The sequence below is a fragment of the Babylonia areolata genome, chromosome 22 (assembly GCF_041734735.1).
Source record: "Babylonia areolata isolate BAREFJ2019XMU chromosome 22, ASM4173473v1, whole genome shotgun sequence".
Taxonomy (NCBI): Eukaryota; Metazoa; Mollusca; class Gastropoda; order Neogastropoda; family Buccinidae; genus Babylonia; species Babylonia areolata.
In genome coordinates this window covers 39,326,438-39,348,380 of record NC_134897.1, presented here as the reverse complement: position 1 = coordinate 39,348,380, position 21,943 = coordinate 39,326,438, and the positions used below count along the sequence as shown (strand labels likewise).

At 44.2% G+C, this 21,943-nt stretch overlaps 1 protein-coding gene across 2 annotated transcripts in view; it reads left to right on the top strand.

Moving 5' to 3' along the window:
* The window catches only part of LOC143297364 (high affinity cAMP-specific and IBMX-insensitive 3',5'-cyclic phosphodiesterase 8B-like), a 326,384-nt gene extending 308,220 nt beyond the window's left edge, over window positions 1-18,164 (top strand). For both annotated transcript variants that reach the window (XM_076609672.1, XM_076609671.1), the window contains exons 11-20: window positions 325-495; window positions 1,158-1,209; window positions 1,897-2,035; window positions 3,565-3,763; window positions 4,877-5,007; window positions 7,002-7,088; window positions 8,947-9,091; window positions 11,417-11,584; window positions 14,556-14,685; window positions 17,946-18,164. In XM_076609672.1, the coding sequence (XP_076465787.1) occupies window positions 325-495; window positions 1,158-1,209; window positions 1,897-2,035; window positions 3,565-3,763; window positions 4,877-5,007; window positions 7,002-7,088; window positions 8,947-9,091; window positions 11,417-11,584; window positions 14,556-14,685; window positions 17,946-18,055 (1,332 nt within the window). In that variant the 3' untranslated portion in view covers window positions 18,056-18,164. The remainder of the gene's footprint in view (window positions 1-324; window positions 496-1,157; window positions 1,210-1,896; window positions 2,036-3,564; window positions 3,764-4,876; window positions 5,008-7,001; window positions 7,089-8,946; window positions 9,092-11,416; window positions 11,585-14,555; window positions 14,686-17,945) is intronic.
* The last annotated feature ends 3,779 nt before the right edge of the window (window positions 18,165-21,943 follow it).

The following is a 21,943-nucleotide window of genomic DNA, read 5'->3' as shown; positions in this document are numbered from 1 at the left end:
GAACTTTTCCAGTGACAACCCTTTTGTTGCTGTGGGTTCGTTTTCACTGCACTAAGTGCATGCTGCACATGGGACCTCGGTTTATCATCCAATCTGAATGACTAGCGTCCAGACCACCACTCAAGTCAAGGTTTAGTGGATGGGGAGAAAATACTGGCGACTATGCCGGGATTCGAACCAGTGCGCTCAGATTCTCTCGCTTCCCAGGCAGACGCATTACCTCTAGGCCATCACTCTGCTTAGGATAGGCACTGTGTAAGTACTCATATCCTCCTCCTCCTCATCATCATCATGATTGACTGTGCTGGGTGCCGGCCCCTGCAGGTGATCAGCATGATCACGGCAGCCCAGGAGTCCAGCTCCCTGACAGTGGCCCAGGCCCTGGAGAAGGTGGTGGAGATCCTGCAGACCTCGGAGCTCTATGCCCCCCTGCTGCCCATGCTGGCCTCGGAGAAGGACCCCATGACCACCGACCTGGTGGGGGGCCTGGTGTCGGTGAGTGGAGTTCAAATTGTTCATGCTACGTCGACTACTACTACTACTACTACTACTACTCTCAAGGCCTGACTAAGCGCGTTGGGTTACGCTGCTGGTCAGGCATCTGCTTGGCAGATGTGGTGTAGCGTATATGGATTTGTCCGAACGCAGTGCCGCCTCCTTGAGCTACTGAAACTGAACTGAAACTACTACTACTACAACTAATGATGATAACAATGATGATAATAATAGTATTTACATAGCGCTGAATCTTGTGCAGAGACAAATCAAAGCGCTTTCACACCGGTCATTCACATGCATGCATGACTCTAAACTTGAGAAACTGAAGACAAAGGAAGAGGTAGGGGAGGGGGGAAGGGAGGCTATCTTGGGAAGAGGTGAGTTTTAAGGCCAGACTAGAAGGAGCTGAGTGCGGAGACCTGACGAAGCGAAAGAGGAAGTTCATTCCAAATGCAAGGCCCAGAGACAGAGAAAGAAAGGTGGCCGACAGTGGAGTGTTTGAATCTGGGTATGCGTAAACTGAGTGGGTCCGAAGCTGATTGTAGAGAGCGAGATGGTGTGTAGAGGTGAAGGCAACCACAGAGATTGTTGGAAGGGGCTGATTTGTGAATACATTTATAACATGTATATATATATGAATGGTTATCTCTCTCTTTCAGCAAAACGTGGCCAGGAGAAATTCAGCACATGATATTCAGACCCACAAATCTTGTGAGTATTTTTTTTCTTCTTCTTCTTCTCCTTTTGTTGGTTACTTTCTCAGTTTGTCAACCTGTTGATGTTTAAAATCCAGTCATTTGCGGTCAACATTCTTTGAGATGACCTTGTATTGCCAGTTTTGAGTCTAACATTTGTATGTATGTGCATATTTTTGTATGTGAATCTTGTGACTCATGAAAAAAGCACACACAAAAAAAACGTGACTAGTCTTGTCTGTGCTGTGAGACAGCTGATTGGCTCCCTTGCCACATAATTCTTCAGAGGCACATGTTGAGAATGAATGGTGGAGCCCTGAAGGCAACAGATACTTAAATCTGGATGTCTTTGCTTGTGCCTATGATGGATCAATGTTTGGGGAAAAGGATGACAACAAAAAAGCATCAGAATAGAAATATTAAAATGATACTTGGCTCCCCCACACACACTCACACAGACACACACACACACACACACACACACAAGAAATGCAAGCAAAAACATTTATTCCCTGTCCCATCAGTCCTTCTTTTTTACACCTTCAGCAAGGCTCTGAAAGGAGCTGGTGAGACTTGAGTGCAGATAAAACAAAAAAACAAAACGAACCACAATAGATGCTAGTGAAAACCAAAGATATTACCCCTCCTCCACCCCCCACCCTCCACTGACATGTTGATGGGTTGTTTCCCCTGCGGCCCACAGTGCAGCCCCATCTGCACCAGCATGTGAGTGGCCTGCCGGCCTCACTGTCCCAGATCCCCAAGGAACTGCAGGACATCCTGGACTCCGAGCCCTCTTGGGACTTTGACGTCATTCAGCTGGAAGAGGCCACCCACAAGAGGTAGGAAGTGGGGTGCACGTCTGTCTGTTTTTGTGTGTGTAGTTTGGGTTATGTAGATGTGGGGGTGAAATGTTTTGCTCAAATCAAGACAGCCAAGAGTGCCTAAGATTTTTGTCTGCGTGCATGAGAGATTGTTTTGGTCAGATGTGTATGTGGCATCTTTATCACGTTTGGGTGTTGGTACATTGAGCATTACCTAGTTCATACCATGAACGGGGAGCCATTGTCATAATTGTATTGTTGTGTTTGAGCATTTTGATGAAAGGTGGTGGCATGTTGACATGCGGCCAGTCAGGGTTGTCAACTGATGTGCATGTTTTGCTGATTTGTTGAAGCAGTAATGAATTAAGGCACTGGCCTGTTGTCTGTGTGTCTTTACGACAGCTGTTGTCATCAGAAGAAAAGATGTAGGTCTGTTTGTTATCGGTATACTGTTGCTGTGGTTTCACAGCAGTTGATGTTGACCTGACGAAGACTGGACATGCACATTTGAGTTGGGCCAATTCCATTTGTCATCATGGTTGAACCTTCACACAGATGTTAGCCCATTGTTGGCAGATCGAAATAAAACTTCACAATCCCACCGCTGTGATGAAGCTCTGTCTTCAAGGCTTTGGAGAGATGGCAGGTCAGATATCATCACCCTGTTGGAATTGAATTCCCCCCCCCCCCCCCCCAACCCCCCACAGTGTTACGCTTATTGTCATGACAGATGTTTTTATTCTCTTTCCAAAATAATGGAAGAATTGCTGTCCTGCGCTTGTTTCCATCGTCAGTCCTGTAAAGAAAACAGATTTTTCAGTGTGAAATCATGGCATGTTAATTGTTACCTTTCACATACATACCTCATTGCCTGGAGGCTGTTGATGTGTCTGTGCAACATTCAGGAGGCTGCCTTTCACATGGGTTACGTACATCATATGCAGACCACTGTACCTGTGTGATGAATGAATGATGATATGGACAGTGTCTGTCCTCAGTCGGAGACCAGGCTCTAAGTGCTTTACAAACACCCGGTCATTTGCACTACTGGTTGCTTACCTGGGTAGAGCCGACTGGCGTCTGCCATTAGATGCTCATCATTCGTTTCCTGTGTCATTCAATCCGATTTCAGGCACGCACATGTACACACCCAGAAATGTAACATGTTATGTTTATAATGGTTTTGTTTATTTACCCAGCCAAGTAGACAGCCATACTCTGTTTTCAGGGGTGTGCATGCTGGGTTTGTTCTGGTTTCCATAACCCACCAAACACTACAGGGTCTTTAATGTGCGTGTTTGATCTTCTGCGTACATATATACACAAAGGGGGTTCAGGCACTAGCAGGTCTTCACGTATGTTGACCTGGGAGACTGGAAAAATCTCCATCTTTACCCACCAGGCGTTGTTACCGAGATTCGAACTCACGACCCTCAGATTGAAAGTTCAATGCTTTAACCCACTTGGCGATTGCTGAATTGTGTATTTGATCTTTCTGCGTGCCCTCTTTGACCTGCTCTGTGGATGTGAGCGACTTTGGTGTGCAGGCCACTGATGTACCTGGGGCTGAAGACGTTTGTGCGCTTTGAGGTGTGCCAGTTCCTGGGCATCGAGGAGGGGGTGGTGGTGCAGTGGCTGCACACCATCGAGGACAACTACCACAGCGCCAACCACTACCACAACTCCACCCACGCCGCCGACGTCCTCCATGCCTCGGCCTACTTCCTGGAGTGTGACACCACCAAGGTGGGGTTTGGTTTGGGCTGGGTGTGGGTGAAGGGGGTTAGGTGAGCATGGAGGGTTGTGGTGATGGGGGCCAGGAGGGGTTGTGTCTGTGCATGGGTTCGTGGGTTCTGTCTTCAGGTCTATGCGAGGAGAGTGTGTGTATGAGAGAGCGAGCAAGCGTCCTTTTAGTATACATGTTTGTGTCAGGGTGTGTTGGTTTTTTTTGTTTATTTGTTTTTAAAATTTGATGTGGTGTAGTGTATGAAAGATCAGTCAATGTGCTGCTGTGTCAGAGAGCATTTGTGTGTATTTTTTGGTACATGTGTTTGTGGTGTGTGAGAAAGCAAGTAAAAATGTGTGTTGTGCTTGATTGTGCTCCTCTTAATGTTATTGTATGAGGGTTTTTTGTGGGTTTTTTTCCTCTATTTTTTTTAATTTTTGACTGTGTGGGTAAAGTTGAGGGAAGTGGTATTAAAGTTGTGTGGACTATTGGAGAGAGAGAGAGAGCATTCCTAAATATGATAATGTTAGCTCTTGTGTTTATTGAGAGCAAGAATATCTGATGTGGAAATGGTGGTTCTTGCTCATATGTACCTCTTGTCACATAAATGTTTGAGGTTGGGCATGCATGCTTACGTAAGTTTGTGTGCTTGTTAGTATTTTAGAGTGTATGTATGTATGCACATTGCTGTTTTTGCTCATGTGCCTGAGGGTGTACTTGAGATAGGAAAGTGTGTATATATATATATCTCTCTCTCCTCCCCCTCTCTCTCTCTCTCTCTCTATATATATATATATATATATATATCTGTGTGTAAGAGAGCAAGTCTACCATCATATTGACGAATGTGCTTTTGAGAGAGCAAATCTACCATCATATTGACGAATGTGCTTTTGAGAGAGCAAATCTACCATCTTATTGATGAATGTGCTTTTTAGACTTCAGCTCGTCATGTGTAGGTGTGTTTTGTGCTTGCATGTGCACGTGCTTGTTTGTACTAGTTGCATTTATTATATAGATGTATTCATTTTTTTTTTACTGTAAACTCCACAAGCTCTCTGCCTGGGAAACGGGAGCATCAATTGTTTGCACCGTTACATCGTTATCCAAATGTGAGTGTGGTGTTGACGCAGACGGTGTTTGAACCAATGGACCGTGTGGCCAGTCTGATAGCCGCCACAGTGCACGATGTGGATCACCCGGGGCGCACCAACGCCTTCCTGGTCAATGAAGGCAACCCCCTGGCCCTCCTCTATAATGACCTGTGAGTTCTTTGACAACTGATACAGGGCTTACCCCCTGGCCCTCCTCTATAATGACCTGTGAGTTCTTTGACAACTGATACAGGGCTTACCCCCTGGCCCTCCTCTCTATAATGACCTGTGAGTTCTTTGACAACTGATACAGGGCTTACCCCCTGGCCCTCCTCTCTATAATGACCTGTGAGTTCTCTGACAGCTCTTCACTGATACAGGGCTTACCCCCTGGCCCTCCTCTCTATAATGACCTGTGAGTTCTCTGACAGCTCTTCACTGATACAGGGCTTACCCCCTGGCCCTCCTCTCTATAATGACCTGTGAGTTCTCTGACAGCTCTTTACTGATACAGAGCTTACCCCCTGGCCCTCCTCTCTATAACAACCTGTGAGTTCTCTGACAGCTCTTCACTGATACAGGGCTTACCCCCTGGCCCTCCTCTCTATAATGACCTGTGAGTTCTCTGACAGCTCTTCACTGATACAGGGCTTACCCCCCACCCCCCCCCCACCCCCACCCCCTGTGGTCCAACAGCAGAGTGAGAGCTGTTTTATCAATAGTTTCTCGGTTGGAATGGGAAATTATTGACAACCTAGTCTTTTGTGAAGTACTATGACTCTCAAACTAGGAGGCAAAATTGCACTGGCTCTTAATGCTGCAGCCTTAGGGGCTAGTAGGCCTTTGGGAACCATCCCAATGCAGACTTTCCTGAAACCCTCTTGGCCAAGAGAGTGGGGATGTAACTTCGGCAACACTCTCCACTATAATCAAATTGTAGCCCAGATAGTTCGGACAGCAGTTACCTCCTCTGCTGTGCTGATGGTCATAGTTGAACAAGTCTATCAGACATACCCCTTGGCACTCCTCTATAATGACCTGTGAGTTCTTTGACAGCTTTTCACTAATACAGGGCTTACACCCTGGTCTCAATAACTGACCTGTGAGTTCTTATGCAATGTGTCACTGATGCACAGTTTATTGTCATGCATTGCTGGTAGGTAGCATTGTCTTTGAAAATGCATCACAGGTTGTGGCGTCTTTGAAACTGAATCGTTGGTTGTGGCTTCATGGATTTTGCATCGATACAGAATACTTCATTTTCTCCAGGTAAAAAATGCATAAACAATACACAAGAATTACTTGTGTTTTTTGGAAGATAAAATGCTTAAATGTTGACTCAAGGTAAATTACCCATATATAGTAGTGATTAGTTGTATACATGCAGTAATCACAGTAGACACAGAAAATACTGATGTTAACTTGAAGTGGCATCTTTGAAAATGCGTTAGAGCAGTTTTTGAAAATAATCTGTAAATATGCAAAGAAGGGGGGTTCATTAGGACTTGATTTTTTTTTTTAATGTTGATCATTTTACCTGTGGTTTTTGTAACAAAATGTCTGCAAGGTACTTTTTTTATAATAAGTTATGAATCATTTGAACACAGGCTGTCTAACCTGTCTTTGCTGTTACTGCTGTTGCCCCAAATCTGTTTTAATATCTTTTGGTCACCTGAACTGTTTCTAAACCCATATTATTATTTATAACAAGTTTGTTTTTGTTTTTTTATTATTATTCACAACAAATTTAGTCATTAACAAGTCATTTTGGTGTGGTGGTACAGAGCTGAATATCTGATGCCATCTTACATTGCAAAACAAATAAGTAAGGAATAAACAGAATTGTTTGGGAATGCAAGTATATTGTACGCTTTAAACCAGTTGTTTGTTCACGAGTCATTTGTATTTTTGCACTCTTAGCAGAACGGTCTAATTGTTCTTGACCTCAAGCAGAGATGTATTGAGTTAAGTTTGTCTACAACTTATGTGTCACTTCAAGGCACGAGTGTGCGTGTGCATGTGTGTGTGTGTGTGTGTGTGTGCATGTGTGTGTGCGTGTGTGTGTGTTGTCTTTGAGTCCTTTTCAGTACTTGTGAAGAAGCTGCATTGGCAGTATACTTTTCCTTGCCTTGTAAGTAAAACCTTTATTTTACTTTTTTTTCAGGGCGGTATTGGAGAGTCATCATGCAAGCTTGGCATTCCGTCTCACACACAAAGACGACTCTGTCAATATCTTCCAGAACCTCAGCAGGTAAGAAAACTTTTCAGGGAGAGCGGTATACTGGTGCAGTCACAGTAAAAATGCCATACTGAAGTAGCAAAAAGATCGATCAGTGATTTTGAAGTTGCAAGGTAAAAATTAAAAGACGGATATTGAGAGTGAACTGGCATGGAAAGGAGTTTATGTGTGAACACACATCCAAAGTGTGGAATCTTTATTTGCACCCAATATGAACTGATAATTTCATTTCCTGTCATGGTCTTAAATTGGTTGTGTTGACAGATTTTGCAGCTGTACATCTTGTCTGTGTAGAGTACTGAAATTTTTAGCTTCTTTCTTGCTTGCACTAAATTGAAGTGTGTTACTGTTCTTATTTCTGCAGTTCTGTCAGTGTAAATGATTAACCTTTTCCCCTCTGATGAATTGGTGAGTCACATGACTCTTTTCGTTGCTGCCTGTGTAAAGGGCAGAGATGCTAACGGCTACGATTTTGCCGTATTTTGTTAAACTCGATCACAGTTTGTTCCAACATTACGCCAATGTCAGAATTGTTCCAACAAGTTCATTTTCGACTTCATGGCGTGGTCACATGCTTTCCTGTCATTGTCTGCGTAGCCATGTGTCGTAGAGTGTGTGCACAGCCGGTTTTGACTAGATCACGCCCCTTAGAGAGGCCACTGTGGCGCCGTCTTCGGTGATCTCCTGTTCTGGTAACGGTTTACAGTTGGCCGGGTTTTCTCTTGGGAGTTTTCCTTCTCTTGGAAGAACTGCCTGCTGAGGCTAACGGACTCCATCTGCCCGGATTTTTCCTCAGGGTTGACTCCCGAAGCCTTTCCTATGAGTGGGTATGGCCGCAAGGCAGCGGAGGTTTGAAATCAGAGTTTTCCTTCTCTTAGATGAGCTGTCTTCCCAGACTGATGAACCCCATCTACCCAAAGCACTGGTTTTCAGGCGCCAGGTGACCCGCCTTCGCCCCTTCTCCTATCAGTAGTAGCAGTTCCGCCGGGCTTATATCTAAGCCACACGAGCAGGCTAGGAGCTGGACTTAGTTGTCAGAGGCTGTTGGAGACGCGCGCCGTGAGGGGCATTTTATAGACAATGGGAGCTTGTCCCCATTGCCACCCCTCGGCTATGACAACCTTGGGTCATAACATTACCCAGACAATCTATTCCTATCGATCACTAGGCCAGGGTCTCGCGCAATGATGCTCAGCTAATCGTGTGGGTGTTTACATTGAAACAGCATTGAGTGGACCAATCAGTTTAACCGTAGCAGCTACACCATGTTGCATGCAGGCCCAAGTGTTTGTACGCCTTGTAGATACGTCTGCTGATGTGGCTCGGAGTCCGAGTGTTCCTACCAAGTTCAGAATGTTCCTACCAAATTTCCTGATTGTTCCTACAAACACTTGACAGGGGTTGGCATCTCGGAAAGGGTGATAGCTGTTGGTTGAAAAAGGGTGATAACTGTTGGTTGAAAAAAGCTATGAAGGGAGTTGACTGGTGTGCAGGACGGGCGCAATAGCCGAGTGGTTAAAGTGTTGGACTGTCAATCTGAGGGTCCCGGGTTCGAATCATGGTGACGGCGCCTGGTGGGTAAAGGGTGGAGATTTTTACGATTTCCCAGGTCAACATATGTGCAGACCTGCTAGTGCCTGAACCCCCTTCGTGTGTATATGCAAGCAGAAGATCAAATACGCACGTTAAAGATCCTGTAATCCATGTCCGCGTTCGGTGGGTTATGGAAACAAGAACATACCCAGCATGCACATCCCCGAAAACGGAGTATGGCTGCCTACATGGCGGGGTAAAAACGGTCATACACGTAAAAGCCCACTCGTGTGCATACAAGTGAACGCAGAAGAAGAAGAAGAAGACTGGTGTGCAGGGAGGACTACTTCAGCCTGAGAGTGTCCATTGTGGACATGGTGCTGGCCACCGAAATGAAGCAGCACTTTGAGCACCTCAACAAGTTTGTCAACTCTGTCAACAAGTCCGTCCTCAAGTACGACACGGAGGGCTCTGGTGCTGAGGTTGGTCTGCGTGTGTGTGTGTGTGTGTGTGTGTGTGGAACAGTTTGGCTTTTGTGTCTTGTCTGTGCTCAAGTGTTGATCTGTCTAAGCCTGTCTATTGCAGACTTCAGTATCTGTGAATAGCATCCCCATCTTGTGGAACGCTACCCAGTTGTTTCAAGAAAGGCAGTTAACTTTATACACATGAATCAATCGAAAGGCAGTTAACTTTATACACATGAATCAGTCGAAAGGCAGTTAACTTTATACACATGAATCAATCGAAAGGCAGTTAACTTTATTCACATAATCAAGAAAGGCAGTTAACTTTATACACATGAATCAGTCGAAAGGCAGTTAACTTTATACACATGAATCAATCGAAAGGCAGTTAACTTTATACACATGAATCAAGAAAGGCAGTTAACTTTATACACATGAATCAAGAAAGGCAGTTAACTTTATACACATGAATCAATCAAAAGGCAGTTAACTTTATACACATGAATCAAGAAAGGCAGTTAACTTTATACACATGTTAACTTTATACACATGAATCAAGAAAGGCAGTTAACTTTATACACATGAATCAATCGAAAGGCAGTTAACTTTATACACATGAATCAAGAAAGGCAGTTAACTTTATACACATGTTAACTTTATACACATGAATCAAGAAAGGCAGTTAACTTAATACACATGAATCAAGAAATGCATGATGTTTCATTATTCTTGTTATTCTAGCATTGTTGTTGAAATTGTTTTTGAATTAACTTTGTTATGTTCAAAGTACCAACTTTGCCATTCAAAGAATTTACACAAGGAATAATGACAGCTGGCATAACCATTGTGTTTATGAAATGTATCACAGTAATTGTAAAAGATGTAATTTTGAAAGCTTGGGCACTGATTATTCAGTGGGTGTAACTTTGTGTCAGCTGTGAAGAAAATGTGTTAACCTTTGGGAGTCAAAGGTGTTCTGTTGAAACTGATTCTGCAGGTTCAGCAACATTAAAACTGTGTGAGATTATCCTTTTTTTTTTTTTTTTTTTTTCTTTTTTTTTTTTTTTAGATTCTGTGACAAGGCTCTGACTGCTTCAGACTTTGTGTCATGTTGCTGCATTGTCTTTTCATCAAAACAAAACAAAACAAAACAAAAAACAAAAACAACAGAAGAAACTTTGGCACACGATTCTACTTGCTCAGTTTGTTGATTGGTTCAGTTCAGTGCAGTGATGTAAAACTGTGTGTCTCTTTCCTGTTCAGTTCAGTGCAGTGATGTAAAACTATGTGTCTCTTTCCTGTTCTGTTCAGTGCAGTGATGTAAAACTGTGTGTCTCTTTCCTGTTCAGTTCAGTGCAGTGATGTAAAACGATGTGTCTCTTTCCTGTTCAGTTCAGTGCAGTGATGTAAAACTATGTGTCTCTTTCCTGTTCAGTTCAGTGCAGTGATGTAAAACTGTGTGTCTCTTTCCTGTTCAGTTCAGTGCAGTGATGTAAAACGATGTGTCTCTTTCCTGTTCAGTTCAGTGCAGTGATGTAAAACTGTGTGTCTTTTTCCTGTTCAGTTCAGTGCAGTGATGTAAAACGATGTGTCTCTTTCCTGTTCAGTTCAGTGCAGTGATGTAAAACTGTGTGTCTCTTTCCTGTTCAATTCAGTGCAGTGATGTAAAACGATGTGTCTCTTTCCTGTTCAGTTCAGTGCAGTGATGTAAAACTATGTGTCTTTCCTGTTCAGTTCAGTGCAGTGATGTAAAACGATGTGTCTCTTTCCTGTTCAGTTCAGTGCAGTGATGTAAAACTATGTGTCTTTCCTGTTCAGTTCAGTGCAGTGATGTAAAACGATGTGTCTCTTTCCTGTTCAGTTTAGTGCAGTGATGTAAAACTATGTGTCTTTCCTGTTCAGTTCAGTGCAGTGATGTAAAACTATGTGTCTTTCCTGTTCAGTTCAGTGCAGTGATGTAAAATTATGTCTCTTTCCTGTTCAGTTCAGTGCAGTGATGTAAAACGATGTGTCTCTTTCCTTCTGGTTCCCCTTCATCCCTCCTCTTTCTCTTTCCTCCCAAGACTTTGTTTTGTTTTATCAGGGAGGACAAGGCCATGTCAGCCCTCTCAGTTCCTTTGCAAACTGTTCAGATTGTTAAAGCTGGTGATAAATTGTTTACTTACACTTTGATATCACTGTGTGGGTCTAGAGGTGGTAGTTTTTGCTCTTGCTTCCATAGCCCTGATTCAGCTTGAATGGCCACCTGGGATGTAAAGCATTCCATGGCAAAGACTACACAACTTCTCTCTTCACAGATGTAACCTGTGATGATTAAAGTGTGGCTGGTGATATGTGTGGCAGACCAGCACAAGCGTCTCGCCGGACAGGATAAAACACCTGTCCACACCCGAGCACCGCACCCTCATCAAACGCATGCTGATCAAGTGTGCCGACGTCTCCAACCCTGTGCGGCCCTGGAAGCTGTGTAAGGCCTGGGCTGAGCGCATCGCAGAGGAGTACTGCTCACAGGTACACCAATATTGATTGGTCTTCTGAGCTATCTGGCTATACATCCTGTGCACACACACACACACACACACACGCACGCACGCACACACCCCTGCCCCTGTCTTCCTGCCATAGAAATGGTGTTGACCCAGTGCCACTCATCTCAAACCCCCCCCCCCCCGCCCCCCCCTTGTACCTTGTCACAGCAAAGCTTGTTCTGTCCCAGTGCCAGAAATCCAGGAGGGATCAGTGTTAGGTTGTATGCAGTCACAGGACAGAGCAGACCCTGCACTTCTGCTCAGTCACTTGGGTGGTGGTGTTCAGTGTTGTCTGTTCTGATTCTTCCCATGCAGGACACTACTGAGTACTGAGGTCTGTACTGATGACAGTGATTGAGTTGCAGTTTTGAGCCAGAGTGACTCCCCAGCTGCTAACAACAGTCCCCACAAACATGCTGACCCAAAGGACTGGCGTGAACTCACCACATGCATGACCACAGTGGAGGGAAATGGAGTGGGAGGGCAGTCACCTTGTGGGGAGGTTGATGGTGATGCTGTCAGGGAGATTTTTTTTTTTTTTTTTTTGCTGCCCCATCATCAGATCTGCACTGTATCAGTGGCATTACTACCATGCCGCCCATTCTGAGTGCCCCATCCCCGGCCACACCCAGGTTTGTCTGTCACAGATCCCCAATCTTCAGCAGTCGGCAGGGAACTGTCAGTGTTAGGTTGCCAGGGGGCCACACACCAGAAGTAGACCCTGCTCTGCTGCTGAGTCACTTCGGTAGTGTTTGCAAGTGCTTTTCTGATTTAACATACATAGGACACCACCTACTGAGCCCCCTACTGACAACAATGATGGCTTAGTTGTGGAGCCAGACTTGAGTGGGGGTCTCCCCCCGATTGGAGACCACCACCACGTCCCTCCAATGACAGTCCGCCATGAATCCGCTGCCACTGAAGACTGTTACAAGGCTCACCCCAAACACTGAAGAGGAGTATCAGAACAGGTCACCATGAGAGCAGGGCATGAAAGGCCACATGATTAGGGACTTTTCTTGATATTGATGATGATGGAAGAGGAGGAGGATGACGACGACGATGATGATGATGATGCTGCTGCTGTTGAGGTCCATTCAGGTTGGGGACTATGTGACAAGGCTGTACTTTACGCTTTGTGTCATAAAGATATCCTGGCATCAACCAGGCGCGAGAGATACAGATACTTGCAGTGTTGGTCAGGAAATAAGAGGAACACACCCAAAGATGCAATAATATAAATTTTAAAAAAAGCTCCAAATTATGTGGCCTTTCATGCCCTGCTCTCATGGTGACCTTAGTTGCAATACCCCTCCACTTGTGTGCTTGGGGTGAGTCTTGTTGAGGCCTTCAGTGTGGGCAGAATCATGGGCCATTGTCACTGAAGGGACATGGTGACAGGTCTCCAGTCTGGGGCAGATGCCAGCTCAGTCTGGCTCTGCAACTAAGGTATCAATGTCATCAGTAGGGGGCTTGGTAGGTGGTGTCCTAAGTACCTTAAATCAGAACAGGCACCACTGAAAACCACCAAAGTGACTCAGCAGCAGTGCAGGGTCTCCTCTTGTGTGTGGCCTCCTGGAGACCTAACATTGATGGTTTCCTGTGGACTGTCAGCACTTGGACTGTGACAGAGGAACCCAGGTGTGGCTGTGTATTGGGGGGTGGGGATGGGGGGCTCGGAATGAGCGGCATGGGAGTAATGCTGCTGAAACTGTGCAGATAACGGAGCAGCAAAAAAAAAAAAAAAAAAAAAAAAAAGATCTGTGAGATGCAGACACCTTGTCAATCAGAAAGTATAAGCAACTCATCTGTGGAGTAGATGACTCTTGTCTGTGTGGCTAAGTCTTTGCAATGAGCTGACAGCACATTGAACTGTGGGGGAGAGCTTACCATGGGCTGACAAATCCCACAGTGCACTTTGGGGGTTCAGTAGGAGTACATGGTTTAGGTTTCACTGTAACACAGGTTTAGAATTCATTGCCATCCAGTTTGCTTTGACACTCAACTCGTGAGTGTACAAATGTGCACTTGCTGTTGCACAGTTCGTGATTGTGTTAGAGGAGAGAGAGAGAGTTATAAAAGTGATTTATTCACATGATTAGAAAAAAAAGAATTTCCTGTAAGTGTGTGGGTGCGTGCGTGTGTGGGTGTGCGTGTGTGGGTGTGCGTGTGTGTGTGTGTGTGTGTGAGAGAGAGAGAGCGTGTGCTCAGTGTTATTGTTTTGCCGCAGAGGGGCGTGAAAGGAGTTTTACATGCTTTTAGTCTTGGTGGCGGTGTTGACCCTTCAACTGTGATTTCATGTTCTTAAATGTTATAATTATCTTACTGAATATTTTCCTATTATATCATTGATGAGTGTGTTTCACTTTATCTTAAAATGTAATTTTTGTTTTCTTACCTAAATGTTTTCTTTTAACATGATAGTTAATATGTATGCTGTGATCAAGGAAGGGTGTGCCAACTGCTCATTCGTTTTTGTTTTTTTTGGTTTTATCTGTTGATGAGCATTTGTCTTTTTAAATGTTATTATTATCTTACTGAATATTCTCCTTTTTATAATGGTTGAAATGTACACATATGCACGCGCGCGTGCGCACACACAAAACAATGCATGCACACGCACGGGCACACACGCAACACACACAGTTGTTACACTCTGAATGTAATAGTATCTTACCCACATGTTTTTCTTTTTACATGATAATTGATGTGTACATGGTGATAAGTGAAGGGTGTGTCAGTTGTTTTTTTTTTGGGGGGGGGGTTGTTTGGTTGTTGTTTTTTTTGCTGACGGGCATTTCAGTTTATTTTAAGTGAGCCTAAAGAAAATTTTCTGTTTTTGGTTGAAGCAGATAATAAAGTATTTTGAATAGAATTGAATTGAATTGAATTAATTGGACTGCGTGGTTGCAGACTGTAGTTGATGTGTGACCGTGGGAAGTGTTGTGTGACAGACGGACGAGGAGAAGCAGCGAGGACTACCTGTGGTGATGCCGGTGTTTGATCGCAAGACGTGTTCCATCCCCAAATCTCAGACTGCCTTCATCGATGTCTTCATCAACAACATGTTTGACGCGTGGGACTGTGAGTGTTTGCTTTTGGAAAGGTTGATTAAACAAAGAAAATTGTGTGATTTGCAGATTTGAAATTGAGCCATTGAATACAACCAGTGCTACGATGGAGATATAAATGCCGAGTATAATGCATTAGGGAACAAAATTAATTGTGAATATGTTTCTTCTTTGCTTCATTGCAGATGTGAGATAGAATGTGCATGTTGTGTGCTGCCTGTTAGCTCTAAGCTTTGAGGTCAAGTTGTGCACACTGAATGTCAGTCTGTTGATCAGAGGGCTCTAAGCTTGGAGGTCAAGTTGTGCACACTGAATGTCAGTCTGTTGATCAGAGGGCTCTAAGCTTGGAGGTCAAGTTGTGCACACTGACTGTCAGTCTGTTGATCAGAGGGCTCTAAGCTTGGAGGTCAAGTTGTGCACACTGAATGTCAGTCTGTTGATCAGAGGGCTCTAAGCTTTGAGGTCAAGTTGTGCACACTGAATGTCAGTCTGTTGATCAGAGGGCTCTAAGCTTGGAGGTCAAGTTGTGCACACTGAATGTCAGTCTGTTGATCAGAGGGCTCTAAGCTTTGAGGTCAAGTTGTGCACACTGAATGTCAGTCTGTTGATCAGAGGGCTCTAAGCTTTGAGGTCAAGTTGTGCACACTGAATGTCAGTCTGTTGATCAGAGGGCTCTAAGCTTGGAGGTCAAGTTGTGCACACTGAATGTCAGTCTGTTGATCAGAGGGCTCTAAGCTTTGAGGTCAAGTTGTGCACACTGAATGTCAGTCTGTTGATCAGAGGGCTCTAAGCTTTGAGGTCAAGTTGTGCACACTGAATGTCAGTCTGTTGATCAGAGGGCTCTAAGCTTTGAGGTCAAGTTGTGCACACTGAATGTCAGTCTGTTGATCAGAGGGCTCTAAGCTTTGAGGTCAAGTTGTGCACACTGAATGTCAGTCTGTTGATCAGAGGGCTCTAAGCTTGGAGGTCAAGTTGTGCACACTGAATGTCAGTCTGTTGATCAGAGGGCTCTAAGCTTGGAGGTCAAGTTCTGCACACTGACTGTCAGTCTGTTGATCAGAGGGCTCTAAGCTTTGAGGTCAAGTTGTGCACACTGAATGTCAGTCTGTTGATCAGAGGGCTCTAAGCTTTGAGGTCAAGTTGTGCACACTGAATGTCAGTCTGTTGATCAGAGGGCTCTAAGCTTGGAGGTCAAGTTGTGCACACTGAATGTCAGTCTGTTGATCAGAGGGCTCTAAGCTTTGAGGTCAAGTTGTGCACACTGAATGTCAGTCTGTTGATCAGAGGGCTCTAAGCTTTGGGGTCAAGTTGTGCACACTGAATGTCAGTCTGTTGATCAGAGGGCTCTAAGCTTTGAGGTCAAGTTGTGCACACTGAATGTCAGTCTGTTGATCAGAGGGCTCTAAGCTTTGAGGTCAAGTTGTGCACACTGAATGTCAGTCTGTTGATCAGAGGGCTCTAAGCTTTGAGGTCAAGTTGTGCACACTGAATGTCAGTCTGTTGATCAGAGGGCTCTAAGCTTTGAGGTCAAGTTGTGCACACTGAATGTCAGTCTGTTGATCAGAGGGCTCTAAGCTTTGAGGTCAAGTTGTGCACACTGAATGTCAGTCTGTTGATCAGAGGGCTCTAAGCTTTGAGGTCAAGTTGTGCACACTGAATGTCAGTCTGTTGATCAGAGGGCTCTAAGCTTTGAGGTCAAGTTGTGCACACTGAATGTCAGTCTGTTGATCAGAGGGCTCTAAGCTTGGAGGTCAAGTTCTGCACACTGAATGTCAGTCTGTTGATCAGAGGGCTCTAAGCTTTGAGGTCAAGTTCTGCACACTGACCTGTCAGTCTGTTGATCAGAGGGCTCTAAGCTTTGAGGTCAAGTTGTGCACACTGAATGTCACTGTTGATCAGAGGGCTCTAAGCTTGGAGGTCAAGTTCTGCACACTGAATGTCAGTCTGTTGATCAGAGGGCTCTAAGCTTGGAGGTCAAGTTGTGCACACTGAATGTCAGTCTGTTGATCAGAGGGCTCTAAGCTTTGAGGTCAAGTTGTGCACACTGAATGTCAGTCTGTTGATCAGAGGGCTCTAAGCTTTGGGGTCAAGTTGTGCACACTGAATGTCAGTCTGTTGATCAGAGGGCTCTAAGCTTTGAGGTCAAGTTGTGCACACTGAATGTCAGTCTGTTGATCAGAGGGCTCTAAGCTTGGAGGTCAAGTTGTGCACACTGAATGTCAGTCTGTTGATCAGAGGGCTCTAAGCTTGGAGGTCAAGTTGTGCACACTGAATGTCAGTCTGTTGATCAGAGGGCTCTAAGCTTTGAGGTCAAGTTCTGCACACTGACTGTCAGTCTGTTGATCAGAGGGCTCTAAGCTTTGGGGTCAAGTTCTGCACACTGACTGTCAGTCTGTTGATCAGAGGGCTCTAAGCTTTGAGGTCAAGTTCTGCACACTGACTGTCAGTCTGTTGATCAGAGGGCTCTAAGCTTTGAGGTCAAGTTCTGCACACTGACTGTCAGTCTGTTGATCAGAGGGTCCTCAAAACTCCCAAGTTTTGAAATTCCACAACTGGACATTAAGGGAAACAACCCTTTTTTCAGATACATTGGGGGTAACGTCCCATACCAGCCTGCATTCTTTGATCACATAATGCATGGGAGGGCTTTAAACAAACATGAGCAAACATACCCGAGGTTGGATTGCAGGCAGTTGAATACAGTTTTTGTCATTCTTGAAGCAGTGTTAGCATTTTGAGGAAGTCTTTTGATGACCGTCCTTGTGCTGTGTGATCCTGTCTTCCCAACAGTCCCTGGCTCACTGGTCAGGAAGCAGGCAGTGTCTGTGAAATCAGGCAGTGTCTGTGAAATCAGGCAGAGTCTGTGAAATCAGGCAGTGTGCGAGGAGTGAACCTGAAACTTGTGGGCAGTATGTGCTGTGCTGTGCCTGGCTGGTTTTCTGATATTCCTAATCTTTCAAGTACACTGTTCATTGGTAAAATTACAAGAAGATATAGCTTACCATGTCACATTTTCCATAGAAACATAAGCATACGGGTGTTTAATAGTGGTATTTAGACTTTTCCAGTTTCTTGCATCCATCTACAACTTTTCTAAAGAACATGCTGAAAAAAATAATTTTACAGTGGATTTCTTTTTTATTTTTTGTCTGCTGTGTGTATTGATATAGTGTACAAAAAAAAGGTAAGTGATAAGATGTTAAGAAAAGAAAAAAAAAAGGTAAGTGATAAGATGAAACAGTGTGTGATTATATCTGCTGCTGGTTGTTTCAGATTACTGCGACATCCCAGATCTGATGAACTATCTGCAGACCAACTATCAGCGGTGGAAGGAACTGGGCGAAGACTCCACACCCAGCCCAGGACCTGTCTCCACATCTTGAACATTGGTGTCGCAGTGAAGAGACAAGTGGCTAGCTCTGTGCACCCCTGGAGAGTTGGTTCCTGGATGGTGTGTGGGATGACACAAACAGCACACACACACACACACACATTTACACACACACATGTACACACACACACACACACACACACACACACATAGAGTCATTCACACAGACACAGACACACACACACACACACACACACAGAGTCATACACACAGACACACACACACACACACACACGAGTATGGGATAACTTGATCCCATGGAGAGTGTGTGGACACTAAATATGTGATAACCCACATGCGTTGTGGGCAAAAGATCAAGGGCTGAAATGTTGTCAGCCCACTTTTCAGGAAAGGGGGGTGGTGGATTTAAAACGGGAGGGTTGATATCATTGGAGTTTCCTTTGTTGAGCTGTCGATGAGGTGGCAGTGGTGTCTGTCACCTTGGTGTGAGTGCGATCAGCGTGAACTGACTGTGGATGATGATGCGTTGTGTTGGGGAGTTAGCTGGTGCTGTCCAGTGACATACAGGACTGTGTTTTTTTGTCAGTGTTGTGGTGAGCAGAGAATTATCAAGTTGTGAATTTTCATGGCATGACTGAAGGTTGTGTGTGTGTGAATGTCAAGGGCGGGGGCCTTGGTCTCTGTGAGACGATAGGTTTGTGCATGTACTATGTGTGAATGCCTTTGTGTCTTTGTGTGCAGGTGCGTGTGTGTGTGTGTGTGTGTGTGTGTGTGTGCAAGTTTAAACTTAGTTAGCTCCATTTTTCTTTCTTTTTTTAATTTTATTTGTCTTATGCACTTTTTTTTTCTATTTTAGTAATTCATGTGGTTTATTTTATTTAGATGTAATGGTATTTTTGATGTTATATGTTTTGTTTGTTTTACTTCATTTTTTTATGTTTGAAATAGGCCTTCAAAACCTGATTGGGTCTGTTGTGTAGGTCTGGCACCTGCTGTTTTGTTTTACATCGTTATATATTTTAAAGCAGGTGTGCTGTAGTGTATAGTGATCAGTCCACACACTGATGCCTCCTTGAAACTAAAACTGAAACAGTTCAAGATTGGTCTTGTGTGGGCTTGGTATGGTGTGAAGTTACAGTGTGATTTCTGTAACACAACAGGGATAATCAAGTGATACCACTTTTTTAAACAAAAAACAAAGCAAAAAAGTTTTCAGAGAATATCACGATAACCACATGGTAAAGTGTTTTCAACGATTGATCTCATGATGTCCTTTGCAGTGAAGGTTGCCCATCTGACAAGCTTATGGCTGTACTCGCACACGATTCCAGACTCCATTGATAGTATGAAGATGGAGTGTGAAACAGGTACCGGAATAGAGCTGACCTGTGAAAAAAGGGTATATTCTGTTTGGGAAATGGAAGAGGATACTTAAGGATAGAAAATTTTCTCCAGTGGAGTGAGAAACGGTTCTGCAAGAACATGGACATTCATTGATACGGCAACTGGCTGATACTGCCAAGTGACAGTAGTATTCAGTGGCTGGTAACTGTGGTGATCCGTGAGAAGTCATGTCTTCAAGATATAGAAGATGCTTCCAGAGAATGGTTTTCATGACAAAATCAGCGAATGGGAAATTTCAGATGATACTCTGCATTACCATACTTCTTATATTGCCTACTGCTTATACCAAGTAATTATTTGTTGTGTTCTGGCAATACCATATCAGCTCACCCAAATTTGGCGCTCCGTTGTGGCCAGTTTGTGGAGTCGACATACAGCCCTTTGAACAAGGTGCAAAAAGAACTGGAAAGTCATTCCTTTATGAGTGACACTTTAAGACAAAAAAGAAGTTTGCTGAATTCACACACACACACACACAAAAACTACATAAAAACACACAGGAATGCATATGCGTGAGTATAAATGGAAATAAAGTTAGAAAACAGGAGAAATAGGACTCACATTTTCACATATTGACAGAAGCACTATGACTGGAGCTGACTGAAAATGTTTCCTCTGTTTGATGATGCACCTCTGATTGAAATGAACAGAAATTTTTTTGGTTGTTACTGCATGTAGTGTAGCATGTTGGTTCATTTCAGTTATCAAAACATGTCAGCTGGTGTAAATAATGATGTCCACATGAAGGTTCATTACATTAGCAGTTAACGATATTCATAAAGTGTCTATGAATCATGATTGTTGACAACTGGCAAGTGAGAAAATCAGTTCAGCAGTCTGTCTGGCCAGTCTAGTTGGCAGTTTATAGCATTGACCTATATCAGTTTCTACCTGCAGATTTCGAGTAACTTCAGTGATGATGTACAAGTAGACTCACCAGTGTTGGTAAGATGTAGCAGCTAATAATCAGTTACTTAAAAAAAAAAAAAATTTGTTTTGAAAGAAGCCATAATGAACCAACACTACGTTTTTGCAATCATAATGCAACGATGTTCAGACTTAAGAATGTGGAAAGCAGCATCAAGCACTGTGCATTGTTAGTGTCAAGACACACCGGTTGTCAGAGAAGTGAAGAGAACATTCAGTGCTGTGATGCGCGGCAGGATATATATATATATATATATATGTGTGTGTGTGTGTGTCTATATATAGAGGTGTGTTCAAAAAGTATCCAACCTTAATTTTTTGTGCGTAAACAAATGAAGCTAGGGAGGCGTGGTTTGGTATGTAGGCGACCCTAATGCACATGCGTGAATTTTTTCCCACCAGCAGAAGCTGTCCATGAGTGAGGAAGTATAAGTGAGCGCTGCCGGATTTTCGTTTTTGACAAAATGACTGAAAAACTTGAACCACACTACTGCATCCTATTTTGTCAAGGTTGGCTGTTCCCAATCTGCAAGATTGAACATGCCTTTGGGGATGAAGGAAGGAATGGGCACGTTCTGGTAGGCCCTCAACATCCTGAAATGACATTGTCGTTGACCAGTTGAGGATCCTGGTGATGCAGGATCGTCGAATCATGATCAGAGATCTTGCAGATGAGGTGGGATCCGTTCATTCCATTATGCAGGAGGATTTGGGCTTGAGGAGAATCTCAGTGAAGTTCATACCAAAGCTGCAAATGATTGAGCAGAAACAGCTCCGTTTAGAGGTCGCACAGGACATGCTGGAGACTGAACAGTGATCCCAACTTCCTCAATACAGTGATCACTGGCGATGAGTCCTGGGTTTATGGGTACAACCCAGAAACCAAGTTGCAGTCATCACAATGGAAGCATCCAACATCCCTGAGGCCAAAAAAAGCCAGGTAGGTCCACAGCAATGTCGAAGTCATGCTGACCATCTTCTTCGACTCCAGTGGCGTGGTTTATCACAAGTACACACCACACGAAGAGGTTCTGCGTCACCTTCGTGATGCTGTGCAACGCAAACGGTGGGACCTGTGGGCAGCGGACAATTGGCAGCTCCATCACAATAACACACCCACCCATTCTTCATATTTGATACAGAGTTTCCTGGTCACAACACACCTGTGCTTCATCAGGCTCCCTACTCTCCCGACATGGCTCTGTGTGACTTCTGGCTGTTCCCACAGCTGAAAATGTCCCTGAAAGGGACCAGATTTCAGTCCAGAGAAGACATCATGCAGAATGCGACAGACCAGCTGCATGCCATCCCAAAAGCGTTCCTGCGCTGCTTCCGACCGTGTCAGAAACGGGTGAAGCGTGTGGCAGCCCAAGGGGACTACTTTGAAGGAGATTAGTGTAAGTTTGTTGTATCTGGGTACGAGTAGTTTTTATGAACAAAGGTCGGATACTTTTTGAATACACCTCATATATATATCACAAATAGCATGCACATTTTACCTGTTCGGACTACCGTTTGTTTCCTCCAAGGACTGTTGCTGAAGGTGATCCTCAAAAAGAATGATCCACAGTGTGTGTTGGACTTTTGC